General features: G+C 39.0%; 2 protein-coding genes across 4 annotated transcripts; one reads left to right on the top strand and one right to left on the bottom strand.

Annotated features, from left to right (window-relative positions):
* Positions 1 to 349: 349 nt before the first annotated feature.
* LOC147180525 (transcription factor JunD-like) lies at positions 350 to 3075 on the bottom strand. The gene has a single exon (XM_086072486.1). It carries the CDS (start codon positions 2805 to 2807, stop codon positions 1941 to 1943), a length of 867 nt encoding a protein of 288 aa, XP_085928612.1. The 5' UTR covers positions 2808 to 3075; the 3' UTR covers positions 350 to 1940.
* Positions 3076 to 8528: 5453 nt separating this feature from the next.
* pgpep1 (pyroglutamyl-peptidase I) lies at positions 8529 to 16097 on the top strand. 3 transcript variants are annotated; one of them, XM_086095557.1, is made up of 8 exons: positions 8529 to 8661; positions 10635 to 10858; positions 11037 to 11173; positions 11324 to 11502; positions 13994 to 14046; positions 14194 to 14310; positions 14534 to 14766; positions 15509 to 16097. In XM_086095557.1, the coding sequence occupies exons 4-8, from the start codon at positions 11469 to 11471 to the stop codon at positions 15714 to 15716; spliced, it is 645 nt and encodes a 214-aa protein (XP_085951683.1). In that variant the 5' UTR covers positions 8529 to 8661; positions 10635 to 10858; positions 11037 to 11173; positions 11324 to 11468; the 3' UTR covers positions 15717 to 16097. The 3 variants fall into 3 exon arrangements, with proteins under 3 accessions (XP_085951683.1, XP_085951699.1, XP_085951690.1); XM_086095573.1 differs by lacking the exons at positions 10635 to 10858; positions 11037 to 11173; positions 11324 to 11502 and having other exon boundaries at positions 8543 to 8661; XM_086095564.1 differs by lacking the exons at positions 8529 to 8661; positions 10635 to 10858; positions 11037 to 11173; positions 11324 to 11502 and adding an exon at positions 11545 to 12611.
* The last annotated feature ends 423 nt before the right edge of the window (positions 16098 to 16520 follow it).

Below are 16520 nucleotides of genomic sequence, written 5' to 3'. Positions count from 1 at the left end.
TACAGTAATTTAATCAACGTGTGCCCGTGACGTGGACTGTTTGTTCCTCTAATGGCCAACAGAGGGCGCTGTAATGCAATCGTGTTTCCGCATTTGGATCTTGTTCCTACCAGGCCTATTTCAGTTTTTATAAAGTCCTTTGAGGGCCATATTACATTTATGAACATCCTGAAAACGCGTGTATTCATTTGACAAGTGTTTAGGACTTTTTATAACTATTTTTGTTTTTGTGCAGGTCTTGGATGATTTTCGCTCCCTAGTCGAGTCATATATGGAACCTTGGGCCTTAGCTTCCATGCCCTCTATTGTTTATCCAGTGGGGGCCGTACAAGACAAGATCACAGTTAAATGGTATGAAAAGCAGTTTTTTAATTTACAATATAAGCAAAAAACGCTTTAGCTGTAGTAATGTAGTGAATATAATAAATGTCAAGAGAGATGATTGTCCATCGTACACAAATAATACATACATGTACATTCATGGAAGTTTGGTGCCTAACGTCTTCTAAGCAGCCACCATGGAGACAAATACAATGGAATACAATGATTGACTGACACGGCGGCTACAAAACATGCAGTGTTCATTTAAAAAAGAAAAAAACAAAAGTAAATAAAATGCTTCAGTAAATAAAAAATAGATATTTGTCATAGCTAAGTGCTTGTAAACAATTAAGGCAGTTTGTATGTACAATTGGATGGCAGCACTTGGTGGCATCCTTTTGGCTGTAGAGATTTTCTATCAGTAATATCCTGTACACCACAGGTGTCAAACTCATGGCCTAGATACGGCCTGCCACAGCATTTTATGCGGCCAAATAAAGCAAATCGTGCACATCTACTTCATGTTATTTGTGGAAAATCTGTGCCAAAATTAAAAATGGTCTTCACTTTTAATGTTGAGAGGGGGGAAATTGTAACTTTTTTTTTTCTACAGTGGTACCTTGACTAAAAAAATGTTTTAATTATTTTTATGAGCCAATTGGCCAATTATCAAAATTTTAGGTGCAAGCAACTTCAACTACACCACTCAAGTGGGCAGAGGTTGGGTCGGTGGGTCTGCGGCCCCAGGCATCCACCACAGGGGGATCCACATGCTCATGTGCTCTCCCCAGGGAGCAATTAAAAATTCTGTAATGCCCTCACACATGGGCATGGAGAGCCAGTCGCGGAATCCACTTTCAGCCATTTAGTGTACGCTACAGTCAAACACACAAAATACAAATTGGGGGGGAAAAACTCGCAAGCTTGACCTGTTTTTTTTACATTATTTTTTTTCTTTTCTTTCAATACAATGTTATTTTCATGATTAAATCACAAAATATATTTTTGGGGGGAGTGGGGTTGGAACGGATTAATAAAATAAAACATTTCCATTAACATGGAAGTCAAGTCAAAAGTTTTCTTATCTAGTCTAAACGGTATATTATGGTTAATATTGTTTGTGGCAAGAACAATTAAGCAGAATAATCCACCCGTTTTCAGCCGTGAAAGGAGGTTGACATTTAATGTAGCACCGCCCCCTGCTGTCGACTGAAAATGACGTCAAAGTGCCCATGGGCTCGCATGGCGAAAATCACGTGACCAAACCCTGAAACCTGGCGAGCCTGACGTTCGCTCTGCAAAATAAATTAAAGTACCACTGTAAATTGAACAATAGTCGAATAGTTCAAAATTATATGCGTCACGTTGTAGCTTATATGAAATAATACGATGAGGTGATGATACATTTACTGCATATAGTCATAACGGTCGTGTGAGGGGATCATAACTTCAATGCGGCCCAAGACAAAAATGAGTTTGACACCCACAAGTGTGCACTCGTCAAATGAGTGTACACTCACGGTGCTGCATGGCACTTTGCTACATGGCTGTTTACCAACAAGCCGCTTCCATTGAGTCACACAAAAATATGCCTCCAAAGTCATTCGGCATTGGCGAAATTAGTAAGCGTGGACCTGGTTTGGTAAAAGTTGGCATCCGCTGCTGACGTGGTTCATCACCTTCTGCTTGAGCTGGGCCACCTGCTCCCGGAGTACGCTGGCCGTGGACGCCAGCTCGGTGTTCTGCGTCTTCAGGCCCTTCACCTTGTCCTCCAGCCGAGAGATCCTCTCCAGTTTCCGCTTGCGGCATTTGGAGGCAGCTATCCGGTTGCGCAGCTTTTTCCTCTCCGCCTTAATGCGCTCCTGGTTGTCCATGTCAATCGGGGAGAGAGGCGGGCTGTCCCCGAGGCTCTGCATGTCCGGAACCGTCTGCGGCTCGTCCTTCACGGACCCGCCAGCGGACTGCAACCGGGAGAGCGCCGCCGCGGTGAACGCCTGCTGCTGTTGCGGGCTGAGGTGGGACGGAGGCGGCGGGAAGGGGATGGTGTCGGTGGAGTAGTTGAGCGTGGTGCAGCCCAGCGGGCTAGCGGCGTAACCGTTTAGCGTAGTGTACACGGGCAGATCCGACGACTGGAGCACGGACGAGCCCACCGCGTTGGCGGCTCCGAGGAGCTCCAGCCGGTCCACCGAGACGCAGCCCGCCTCGTTCAGCTGGTTCTGCTTGTGCAGATCCTCCAGAGCCTTGACGAAGCCTTCCGCGAACTCCTGCTCGTCGCTGGCCGACTTCGGGTAGAGGAATTGCGACGCCGGGTTGGCGGCGCCCACCAGCCCGTTGGACTGGATGATGAGACGCTCCAGGTCGGGGGAGGCCAGCTTGAGAAGCCCCAGGTCCGGCGAGTTGAGCAGCACGTCGGCGTCGCGCAGCGGATTGGCCTTGAGCTCGGAGGTCTGCGTGTCCAGGTTGAGATTAATGTCCTTCTTCATCATGGTTCTGTGGGAAGAGATGTTGGGAGTGGGCTCTGCGAGAGTCGAGCGCGGTGCCTGGGTAGAGGCTCCTGTCCATTCTACGCCCTCACATGAGGGAACGCACTCGCGAATACTAGTATCCAAAACATGGAGGAAACCGGCGAGCCTTTCCCGTAAACCACCACCCTCTTTCCTTAGAGGGTTTCAAACGCGGGGGCCCTGCTGTACTCGTCTCTTCCGTGTGGCACGTCTGCTATGCACCGCTCGCTTTCTAGCCCTAAAAATTCCATTATGTCACCCCAGAGCGCGCAGATTGGCCCAAAATGACGTGCGTTTCCGGTTACATTTGAATAAGGGGCAGGCCCGGCCTTTGTTGCTATGGACACTCTAGGTAAACTCCAAACAGTGCAATGCATTGTGGTTTGATGTCATAGCATAAAAAAGCTCAGGGTCGCCAAAAGAGAGCAGAGCGAGGGAGAGAGACTGCCTGGGCGGGGAAGGTGTGAGAGTCGAGAGCTGGAGGAACCACAAGCAACCATTAGAAAACTGCTTAATATAAAGCAGATTGAGAGTGAACGCTTTGCTTTTCACAACTACATTGTGGAATCTGCGTCTTTTTATGTACTGAATGTAAGTAAGGTGCCTAAAATGCACTCGTGTACTTATAAAAGTACGAGTACTGATACAACTCCTTAAAATCATGTAAAGTGTAAATAAATGTCTTGTAAATTTGACACACGAGAGGAGTGGAGTCAACCTAATCATTTTCTTTACAATAATAATATATATATATATATATATATACATATATATATATATATAGAATATATATATTATATATATATATATATAGAATATATATATATATATAGAATATATATATTATATATAATATATATAGATATATTATATATACTGTACTCAAAAGTACAGACACCCAAAAAATTGAAGAAAACATTTTGAATTTGTCATTTCCCACCACTGGCACAGCGTGAGATGCAAGGCCTATATATATATATATATATATATATATATATTTATATATATTATTTATATATATATATATTTATATATATTTATATATATATTATATATATATATTATATATATATATATATATATATTATATATATATATATATTATATATATATATATATATATTATATATATATATATATATATTATATATATATATATTTATATATATTATATATATATATATATATTTATATATATTATATATATATATATATATTTATATATATTATATATATATATGTTTATATATATTATATATTTATATATATTATATATATATATATATGTTTATATATATTATATATATATATATATGTTTATATATATATGTTTATATATATATATATAATATATATATTATAGTTTATATACATCCATTTCGGGGCGGCCATTTTGCCACTTGCTTTCGACTTAACATCACAGTTGCTCAGGGCTCAGTTAACGACCAATCACATCTCGCCTGTTTTTCTGAAGCTGAGCTGTGATTGGTCGTTACTCCGTACCTGTTCCTTGAGTAACTGTGATGTCATTTTCAGTCGACGGCAAGTGACAAAATGGCCGCTCCCTGAGATGGATAAAATGGGGTGTATTTTACTGCTGAACTCAATATTCCACAAACACAATATTAATCAGGATGTCGTGTTTAGACTGATTGGGGCACATACAAAATATTGTAAAGAACAGTTTTAGGTTGGCATACAATTTTACTGTTAATACTTGTGTTAATAAATTAGCACAATGGGGAAAAAACTAATTTCCACAACAACAAAAAATTCTCCCTGTCTTATTAACTTCCATTGACAAGAGTGAACGAACAACAATCACAGGACACTAACAAAATTCAAAACAATGCGTTTCCATAACTTCGCTAATGTGAACTGACTAACAAAAAAATACCAAATGATCAATAATAACTGCAATTGTCTCTGTATTGTGTGTTATTGCTGATTAGAGTCATAATTTGTGAATGGTGGAAGTTTGTGTTTTTTAAGCTGGCACGAGACACAAAGCATTTGCCGCAATTCATTCTTGGAGCTGAGAACAAGGAAATAAATAACTTGTGTCATCTTTGTTAGTGCTCCCTGGTTCACGCCTTGTAAGTCCCCAAGGTGCATTTTTTTTGGGGGGGGGGTGTCAGTGTCCACACAGGTTAGAAAAAAAAGTAACAAGCCTATTTTGTTAAAATAAGTAGAAAGTATATATTTTCCAAACATAGGGAGTAAAAGTAAAGAAGTCTGAAAAATAATTACTGTACTCAAAAGTACAGACACCCAAAAAATTGAAGAAAACATTTTGAATTTGTCACTTCCCACCACTGGCACAGTGTGAGAAATGTGAGGCCTGGAGGAACCACATGCTTGCATTTGGTACAGCATAATATAAAGCAGATTTAGAATGCAATGTTGACTTTTCTGCAGCAAAGAATAGCGGAATGAAAGTCACATTTGCACAAGAGGGAAACTTTAAATATGTCACAACAGAGGAAAATGTTTAATACTGTTCAAGATGTGGAAATAGGAAGGAGACAGCAGAAAGGGGGAAAGTTTATGTTTTACTGAATAAAGGGAATATCTGTAATTTCAGACATTTTACTCAAAGCGAAAGGAAAGTTAATAATCACACGATCATTACAAAGAATGTCAATGCAGACAATCCTTTGGAGGGAAAAAACAGAATAGGATTCATCCAGATTGTTCTGACTAGCACAAGGACCATGAGGTGGAACCTGCGGTTTAGCATGTTAATTCGTCTGCCCATACACGCCGACGACGTCAGCAGACTGCCTGCATCAGCACCACCAGTGAGCCGAAAGGGCATCATCAGTTTCCACGGCAACACTGACATAGCGAGTGACGCAGAAGCGACGGAGAAAGGTGAATGGGTTCTGCATTGCAGCTCGTGTAGGCGGCGGATGGGAGGGTGTTATTCTTTGTGAGTGGGAGGCCCGTCGTTCATAAGTATGAATCAGTGTTGTCATTAGTAACATTAGAAGCCCCAATTTGAAGAGACCCATGTTCAACTCCTATATTAAAAAACAACACTCCTCTCCATCCTACGTGAAGCACATTATTCCCACAATGCCACTCCACAGCCACATAGCGTCCAGTGTGAGTCATTTCGCAACCAACTGGGTGTGGATTGCACTGAACGTGGAAAAAAAAAGAAAAAAGGCTTTCCTGTAAAAACCAGAGATTAGCTCTGCTTTAATGACAACAAACTGAGCGGATTTGTCCTGGGAATCGTACAACGGTGAATATGTCACTTTGTGTGACATACAGTTTCCCCTCCCACTGCATTTAAGGTGCCCTTTGACTTGTATACACTCCCTTGAGAGACGCTAACAAGCCATGCATGTTGTCACCAACGCCCTGTGTCGCAAGAGAACACGTTCCTACAGCTGAGTTTCACCACCACAACGAATGGTGGGCGGTTGCACACACTCACAAGGGATGGTCGGGTTTTAATCACGTTAGCCTCAGTTAAGCCAGTTCTGACAGATCCTGTCAAGTGAATTTGAGAGGTCAGTTTTGTTTAAAGATAATTGCTGGAAACGTGCAAGGATTGAGGTAAATGTAGATTACTAGCTAGTGTAAACTAAATAAATAACTAAAACTAAAATTGAAAAACATTTTAGTTAACGAAATAGATGAAAATGAGTTGACAGTCTCATTAACTACGCAGCTAGCAACAATAATTAGCCGATAAACAACTAACATTTGCTTACTTACCTTTCTTTGTGTAATTTCAGATGTTGAACGAAGTTTGAAGTTGTTGCCTCTCCGTCAGTGATCCAATTTTGGACATACTGCAATTCTTTTTTGTTGTTGTTGACCACCCCATAGTTTTTGTACCCAAACAACTAGTGGTGCTACTGATCACAAAAGTCACGGATCAGATTGTAAAAAATAAATAAATAAATGAAATCAGATAAATAGAACTTTGTCTTAATTTATTTTATAAAACGCTTTTTCCCATTAAATTTGAAAAAAATATATATAAACTCAAAATGTCTAATGATGGCCGTTAGGATTTAGGAACACGACTTTAAGTGCAATATAAGGCAAGATACATCATTATTTTATACATGGTCCATGTATAAAATAACAAGGTGAAAGTATTCTGCCTTATGTTATATTGCACTTGTAATGCACTTGAAATTGTGTTACTAAAATCCAAATGGCCATATTGGACATTTTGAATGTTTTTTTTTTGTTTGTTTTTTAAAGCTAGTGCTTTATAAAATAACTATAAATTAAGGCAGTTCTATTTATTTATTTCTAATAATGAAAAATACATCTAAGTGCAATTTAAGGCACATTCATGTCGTTCAAACAGGGAAAGTGGATTACAAAGTAGGTCCACAATAAGAAAAGCAAACGAGCCAAGCAATAGCTGTCAAACTACTGTTGCCAGCCAGGCACTCAATGCTAATGCTAACAGTTAGCTACTAGCCACGAACTTGCGGTTTCTTCGCGTCCTAAATTCGCTATTTAATATACTTTCGGGGTGGCATTATGATAATGGTGGTAGAAAATATGTCATTTCAATAAAAACGTCAATAATGCAAGCAAATGTCAAAGGGAAGTAGTCAAGCTAGCGGTCACGCCACCATGCAGGCAGACTTCAAAGTAAAATCCACCAAGGCTATTGCATTGGTGTCAATGTATTATTTGGCCAGCTTTATTTTGAAGTTTGCTTTAGCGTAGGCGGGGTGTGTTTGTGCCTTTGCGGCTTCCCTGACATGTCTGACTGGCTGTTAGCCCAGCTCGCACACACCGAGAGGAACTTACTCGTTAACATACATTTTAATCTTTTTGTCTAGGTGGAAGAAGCAAGTCTTTTCAACTCAAAGGGCTCAAGTCCAAGTCGAGTTGCAAGTCTTTAAAAAAAAAAAAATCAAGTCGAGTCTAAAGTCGTCAAATTCATGACTCGAGTCCAAGTCACATGACTCAAGTCCACACCTCTGGTTTGTAGTATAGTTTTTGGATTTACAAGCCATTGATAGGTCATAAAAAAAATTAAGAAATAAAATGTATTTATTTATTTTTGGGTTGGGAGGAGGGTGTTCAACTGATACTTGATTCTACATCAAAAATCTGAATTTTACAAAATATTATCTGGACTTGAACAATTATCCTGTGATGTGGCGTGTGTTAGGCCCGCCGCTCACCAAGCGACATGCCCAAACGCGACTGAACTTCACAAGTGTGCAAAAATTACAGCAAGCGATTCACACTAACACGCCGAGTGATTGATCCTCGCACACATACCAACTCACTGCAATGGAGAAACGGCGATCCCTGGTGTTCTTATGAGGAAACATTTAGATTTAGTGGATTGAGCCACAAACGACATGACGTGATTGTCAAGAAAGAACTGGCTATGTTTAATATGCAGTAATACAAAGAGCATAAAACAGCTTGTGTGTATTTGAGAGGCTGTTGACTTCACTTGTGCATTTCAGCGACAGAGACTCCTCCACGTTCTGCTTTTTCAGCCACAGGTAAGCTATGTAAAAAGTTATAAAGGTCAGCCGAGCCATGGACTCGATTAGGTAATGTCATGGGAAAAACAACACCAATTATAATATTTTGTACCTCAATCATAAAATGGTAATAAAGATTTTTTGTTGTTGTAGTATGCATCCCGGTGCAGTGGGTGACAGTATAGGCACGTCCGCGGGTTTACACTTATGTAAGTAACGTGCGTCATTTCCTGTGCATTGACAGGACATTCGCCAATGTTTATGGTGGACGCTTCACTTTTCATTCACTCACATTGAGCAACTACAACAACTAACGAGAATGGGCAACAAGAAAAAAGTTATAGTAACAGGTAAGATCATTCCAATGAATAAACGACTAGACTGTTCATGTTGATTGTTGTAATTGTGATAGTTAGCTAACCAACGTACGAGGGGCAATTTCACTGAGTTCATACGAATCATAAAATGCAATTTATTTTTTAGAATGATGAGCATTTTTATTTTCGTAGCTTTTTCGCCTTTTCTAAAAAACAAACAGGAGATTCAAACACCTGCGATTAATATTTAACTTAAGCCTTTAGACTTGTATGGATTTACAGCTGTTTTACAAGCACGTATTTCTCCCATCCTGTAATACAGTAACCCCTCTGCACAGTCACAATTTGTGATTTTCCCCTATTCCCCAGCTATTCAAAACCCAAACTTGTGGTTTCTGTGCACTTTCTGAGATGAGATGAGGTAAATTAATAAACATTCAAGTGTTTTTGTGATTATATAGTTTGTTGTATAGTGTACTTACAGTTTAAAGTACAAATACAGGCTTTTGCTGTGTATATATATATACTTCTTTTTTTTAAATTACTCATGTTTTTAAGTATTTGTGGCAGAGGATGGTCCACTATTCGAGGTGATTATTGAACTTTACAGTTTGTATATTATTTATTATTATGGGTTTAGTTGCAGTAATGTAATGTAGAAATACACTCGACTGAGAAGTGTTTCTAAACTTTTGTTTACCGTAGCTACTGATTTAATGTTTTAGACACAACTCTTCTGTTAGATCACATTACATTCTTCTTTTTCCTTTTCTTTTTAACCCATTTACAACCATGTTTAATACAAGTGTAGCCCAGCCCTGCTAATCATGTTGTGGGTGTAGAAACTTGTGTGTTTATTACGTAAATTAGCAATCCTTGCTCACAGAAACATTTTCCCAAATAGGCAGATAACAACAGATTTGCCTGGTTGATTAATTTGACTCTTACAGACCAAATGTGAAGTAAGGTTGACCAACCATGTTTTTGAGTAATACCAATGGCTAAAACCATTTTAAGCATATTTTCGTTTTTTGATTTTTTTTACGCAACCCTACCGGGTTCTTGGTTTGACCCATAGCCACGCCCTTGATAGTGAAATTGATTTTCTTCGTCAATCTTCAGAAATCTTGGGAAATTACGTCACACGGGGGAGTAGCGAACTTACGAGGGCAGTCAGCCATTGTACTGTATTTTTGATTGTCTCCTTTGATTGTTATTCACTAAGATGACACGACGCCGTGTGGCGATGTACTGTTCTCAGTCAAAACAAAAGTTTGTATGAGTGGCCAAAAGATAATAAGGCAACGTAAATGGACCGCTTTCGTTGGCACGAAGCGAGTGAATTTCACGCCGTCGTCGAGGAGTGTTCTGTGTTACAAACACTTCGAAGATGCCTGCTTTCTCAACCAGTTTGCTTTTGATAAAGGATTTGCAACAAAGTAAGTGTGATTGTAATCATTTTCAAAAAAAAAAACGCGTGTTGTCATGGAATTTCTGTACAGATGATTTTGCCAAAGCAGAGCTGCCAACTGGTATGGAATGAACAGTAGAAGCTAGCGCCGTTAGCCGAAAGCTAACGTCTCCGATCGATGCCATTCATGAGTAATAATGGCAGTGAGACAAATTGTTCTGGGAGTAAATTTCGATAGGTTGACAGCTCTGCTTTGTTGATGAATGAACATGACACGCCCTCTTGGGAAACTGACAATCATTAGTCAATCTTACTGCATTTTATGATTCATTAAATAATTACATTTTGGTAAGGGTTAGGTAGCTAAGGATGGATGTTAGCTACCTATTTATCCCTTACCAAATTAGGTTCCACTTCCTACCTTACCAATGTGTTCTGTTTGTTTTCCCCCAATTTATCCACGATATTCTCATAAAGCGTCTCTCCAACTGTGTCGGTGTATAAACACTGGATACGTTTAATAGGTTTTTATAGGTTTCGTTATAAATTCATTCACAAAGCATATTTTTAGTGTCTTCTCACATTAATTCTGCAGATTATTGCTCAATGCAACTGCTGTCCCAACAATTCACCTGCCTCCACAAGACCGGCAGCAGGTTCAAAATCCACCTGTCCAGCTTGCAGCAGCAGCAAACCGAAAAAAAGGAAGCGAGTCGTAGCTGAGGCTGTCAGCTCTGCAGCTGCCTCCCAACAAGAGATGGCTGAGTGTGGGAGTCACTTATTGCAGGACGACGAATCCACCACATAGTGTGGATAAACGTAAGTTAGGTGGAGATGTTTGAGTCACTTATATACTTGCATGATTCAAATGTGTTGGATGGCCGTGATACAGTCATATTGAAATGGTGGTCACTGGTCCAATGAGTACCATTAGTGATAATCATATACATCAATTCGGCAGCATTATAATCATGTTTTATCTTTTCAATTCGTTCAGAGGTGCAGACATTGAAGTATTGTCCATGCGAGAAATGTAAGAAGAGGGCAAATCACCGGCCCATTGGTATACAATGCAACTTGGGCCAACCAGAACCCAAAAGGAAAAAAAGCAAGCAAGGCTTTAAGAATATTCAGGTAAGCATCAGCTTTGAATTGTTATGAAGCCCAAATGCTGAAATGGAGCGAATTCAATGCTATTGTGACCTACACATAATTTTACACTATTTGCCCTGATACGCGGGCTGTAAATTGAAAAATCTAAATGTATTGGGTATATGTTTTCAGATTCCTGAATATTCTGTGTCACAATAAGTGGGACAATTCCATCACCAGGTCACGTATAGCCATGAAACACTGACAACCACACGGACAAAAAAGCACTGCGCTCTTTTGGGGTCCATTAAGGAGAAGGAAATGGTCCTTGGAGGAGATGGAAGATGCAACTCCATGGGTCACTGTTCCAAGTACGGGAGTTATAATTTGATGGAACTGAAACTCAACAAGCAGTAAAAAGTTACTATTTTGTGCAGAATGAATTTGATAACTTCATGATTTTTCTTGTACAATAAATAACTTAAAACACATTTTTTCCCCACTTGCTGTCGACTGAAGTTATCTTCAGTCGACAGCAAGTGGGAAAAATTGTCATCACCTGTGCTGAGGAAGTAAGTAACGACTAATCATGGCTCACCAGTTTCCTGTGTTTGGTCAGCAAAGTACACAATATATATATATATATATATATATATATATTTATATTTATTTATTTATTACCACTACGATAGTCGCCAAATTAAGTCTTAATACACTGCTGCGTAAGTTTGGTTCATGTTCTGATGATGTAAAGTTGTTCCTGTTTAAATCATATTGTACACCTCTGTATGCAGCTTACCTTTGGCATAATTATAAAAAAGCAAGTACAGTGGTACCTCGGAGTTTGAACATAATTCGTTCCTGCGAAGTGTTCAAAGTCCGAATTGTTCAACCTCCAAAACATTTTTTTCCCATAGGAAATAATGTAAATGCAATTAATCCGTTCTCAAGCTCCAAAAACAGAAAATGTATGTGTTTTACATTTACAGTCCAGTACAGTATTTAAACAATAAAAAATACCTTACCTTACCTGTTGTGGTGTCATGGCATCAGAGGATGATAAATGCTATGTTAATGTTAGCTTTAGTTCAGTCCTGAGTTTGTGTATTTTACATTGGGCATATTAGACTACTAAACGGTCCTTGCGTGCGTTGTTTAACATCAGGCACGTTGTTGAACAGCTAAGGGGGTCCTCGTGCCGGTATTTACAGAAGTAGTCACGGTAGTTACAACTGCGCGATAATCTCCTTCCTAATTCCACTGTGGGTCGTAGCACTGTTGTCTTTCTTTGCTGCCAATGGCACCGTTGTCTTTCTTTGGGCCCATGGCGATGAAAAATGTCGTGGAAAAATCAAAAGTAGCGTATGGAGCACCTTCGGGAGTATTCACGATCTGACCGGAAATGAGCAGTGCGTGGCCTCAACTACCGCAACGTGAGCATTCGGCATGGCTCGGCTTCGCTCGGCTACCCGTTTTCAAGGTACGTTCGGCTTAGCTTGCTTTGTTTGGGTGTTCGAACGCCGAAAATGAGTTCGAACTCCGAGGCATTTTTTACTCTGATTTTTTGTTTGAATTTCGAATTGTAGGAGTTCCGAGACGTTCAAACTCCGAGGTTCCACTGTATGTATAGGTTTCAGGTAGCCAATAATGATGCTCTACGAGTGCTTTTAAGAAGGCTACGATGGACTAGTGCAACTGAGATGTTTATGTCTGAACACTTTGCAAGCTGTACTAAGAACTTTAATGTATAGTTTTATTGGTAGACTGGAAAAGTCTCAAAATGAAATTTTGGATGTAGTGCAAATCGCTACCAGTCAAACATGGAAACATTGGCATGCCTGTCTTCTTAATGTGTAACTGGTTTTTTTGTTTTGTTTTTAAATCTGTATGTTCTTTTGTTTTGCTTGTTTTTGTTTCTTGTTAAGAGAGCCCTGAGTCTGTAATAAATTGAATTAAATTTGGTTAAAAAATATACAAGTACATGGATGGAATCCTGTACAAAAGCATTCAAAATATACGAGTGCATGGATGGAATCATCTGTAATGGCATAAAACTAACAATGCTGCTGCTATATGCCATCAAATAGGATAACTATATATTACTAGAAGATTACGTATCATATATTACTACTTAATGTGGAAAAAACAACAACATAGCTCTTGCATGGGACAATCAACTAAAACAAAACTGGAAGAAGTTTTTTATGCGGGATTAATTGATGCATTGCAGCTCTACAAGTAGGTAATGTCATAAAGTGCTCATTTACAGCACGGCACAGCATCGAATGTCAAACAATAACGCTGGACTAATAACCGCAGCCTATATATTTTACCAATATTCTAATCTTGATGGGTCTCGTCTCCACTCCATGTCAGGTCGACCGGGCACAACATTTTCAGCGCCCTGATCAGCATCTGGCTCGTACATATATGATCCAACATATAACGTGCCAACCTCTTCCTCCAACTCCCAACATTTAAGTTCGACATATTGCTTTCTGAATCTATTTTTGACTGACTTTGTATACTTTCTGCCATTGTTGATGTGATGTTTCACTTCCGGGTTTGTTGGTCGCCAGGCTCTAACTTTGGAAAAAAATGATTATTTTGTCAAATATACATACAATTTTCATGCTTTTATTTTTTTGGACAATGTTTAATTACTTCACTTGTGACCCTATTTGGCGTTTTTTGAAATTACCTCAAATTTGGTCTTTCATGGCTGGGCAGGCACTCTAGACACACAACTATGTGTATACAATACATTGAAACGTTTTTTTGTTTAATATGTCCCCTTGAAGCATTTGTACCAAAAGTAAAAAAAGTAACATTTTAGGACTTGTTCTTCATTCTAATCTTCAGGTTTCGAGCCCTTTGGAGAACATGCTGTGAACTCCAGCTGGGTGGCAGTACAGGTAAGTAAGACCTTACTTGCTGCTTCATATTTTACAAGTTGAATTGTCTTTCTAATGTGTCTCGCAAGGGCTGTGCCACTTACATCACAACACAATTGTGGAGATGGAGGGATGAATTATTGGGAGTACTATTTGCCTCCCCGACAGGAACTGGAGCGTTTGGGGCTGGGTGAGGGCGTAGATCTTCATGTCTGCGAGGTGCCAGTGGAATACCAGGCAGTGCAGAGTCTACTTCCATCTTTGTGGGAGCAACACCTACCACAGGTGATTTACAAAGTGCATACAGGGTATGTCAGTCTTTTGCAACCTTATATTGAGCAGAGGCACATATTTTACAGTAGAAAAATAATCTCCAGCCACACCACCAAACATAAATGGGAGTCACTGCAATAGATAACTCTGTGTGAATTATGAAATGCTGCTGATTTGATAAATGAAGTTACCAAAAAAAAAAGTTTTTTCTTTATGTGTTTGGTCCTACATGCAGTTAGTAGTCCATGTTGGCGTGTCAGGCTTGGCGACCACAGTGACTCTGGAGCAGTGTGGCCACAACAAGGGCTATAAACGCCCGGACAACTGCCGCTTCTGCCCGGCTTCCCAGTGCTGCATGGAGGACGGGCCCGACTGCATCAACTCTCTGCTGGACATGGACACGGTCTGCGAGAGGGTCAATGACGCCGATGTAGGGGTCACTGTGTCAGTGTCCAAGGATGCCGGAAGGTGTGTGATAAAAGAAGCCCACCCTGCAATTTATACACTCATGTCTGTACTAGACTGCCCCCAGGTGGCCAGGGCTTGAACACCATAAGGAGCAGCACAATGACCATTGAATTGAAACCCCCAAGAATGTGGCAACATTTTTATAATTCTTCATATTCTATTTAGCTCATTCACTGCCATTGATGGCTATCGAGGTCAAAAATAAATTTTAACAATTTCTATTAGTTTAAAAATTTTCCCACTTTTGTTAAGAGTATGAAAACCTAGAAATATTGTATTATTGTACATTTAGAACAGATATCAAATTTGTGAGTTAACTAGTGAAGTCATGCTATTAATTTTTTTTTTAATAATCGCCAGACGCCCTTAATTTTTAATAATCTTATTTAAAAAAGATATATATTAAAAATAAAAAATTAAATTACTTTTTATTTTAAAGAAGAAAATTATATTAAAATTTTAATTAATCCCATGACTTCACTAGTTAACTCAAGATTAATCACAAATTTGACATATTTTCTAAATTTATAATACATTTTTTTCTAGGTTTTCATACTCTTGTTGACGTCTATAGCCGCAAATGGCAGTGAATGAGTTAATTATGTAATTATTTTATATTTTTTTGAAATTAAATTAAATTATAAGAAAGCAACACAAATGCAATATATTACTAGCCGAAACGTTTGTTTTGTATTTTTTCCCTCCTAAACGTCACTAAACATTTTCAACAATCGTTTGCCAGATACCTGTGCGACTACACCTACTATTCGTCTCTGTTCCTCGGCCACGGCCGCTCGGCCTTCATCCACGTGCCTCCGCTGGGAAAGCCCTACAGCAGTCAGCAGCTGGGCCGAGCCCTTCAGGCTGTCGTGCAGGAGATGTTGACACTACTGGAGGTGGCCAACATTGAAGAGCAGCACTGCAAACATGCACATCAGCAGTACATCTGACTTTTTTTTTTTTCCTAACTGGTGTCATCCCTCGCACCAAAAGATGCTTTATGAGATGAACATTGGTTGTAAAGAATTTCAAATCCATACTTTGAACTTTTACTCCACCAATGCCAATGGACCTCCACTGGCAGACCATAATAATGTTGCATCATGTAGTAAAAGGATCACGATAGCTACATTTTCACTGTGATTAATTAGTATGTTTACAGTATTTAGATTTCTGCAAGGTGACTTAAGTTTCCTATGCATTTTTGCTTATTTTGCACAGATCTCAGGGAGAACAATGAATATGCAATTAATATTTGAAGGTAATGATGAAGTGTGTATCAGTGATTTATGCAAAACGTGGCTGCATAATATTAAAATGTTTTGCAGTAATGTATTTTTGTCCTCTTTGTAATTTACTAGTCAAGTCATCTTTATGTAGTGTTACATTAATTATTCTCTAATAGTCTACTCTAGAATTAATCATTATTACTTTATGTAAAAGCATAGAGCTCTTGTCCATTAGATGCACTTAATGGTTACTTAAAAATAAACCGTGAGCTATAGATAATTTACAAATGGGATGATTGAAATTCAGCTTCATGAGCCACATAGTTCTATTAAACGTAACACTACAACCTAATATAAAGATGCCATTTCTGTTGCGTGAATTGAAATGAATTTCCAACTATAAGTCTCTCAAAATAAATTTCAGTTAAATCAAGTACACATGATTGTAGTTGACAGTTTTGTCATTGTTAGAGGTGAACATGTGACTTCTAAAAACCTGACCTTGATGAATAAACGTGTGTGTTT

This window comes from Leptonotus elevatus, chromosome 1 (genome assembly GCF_054856555.1).
Source record: "Leptonotus elevatus isolate MCC_2025b chromosome 1, RoL_Lele_1.0, whole genome shotgun sequence".
In the NCBI taxonomy this organism is placed as follows: Eukaryota; Metazoa; Chordata; class Actinopteri; order Syngnathiformes; family Syngnathidae; genus Leptonotus; species Leptonotus elevatus.
Note: the sequence above shows the minus strand (reverse complement) of the source record. Positions and strands in the feature narration are given on the sequence as shown.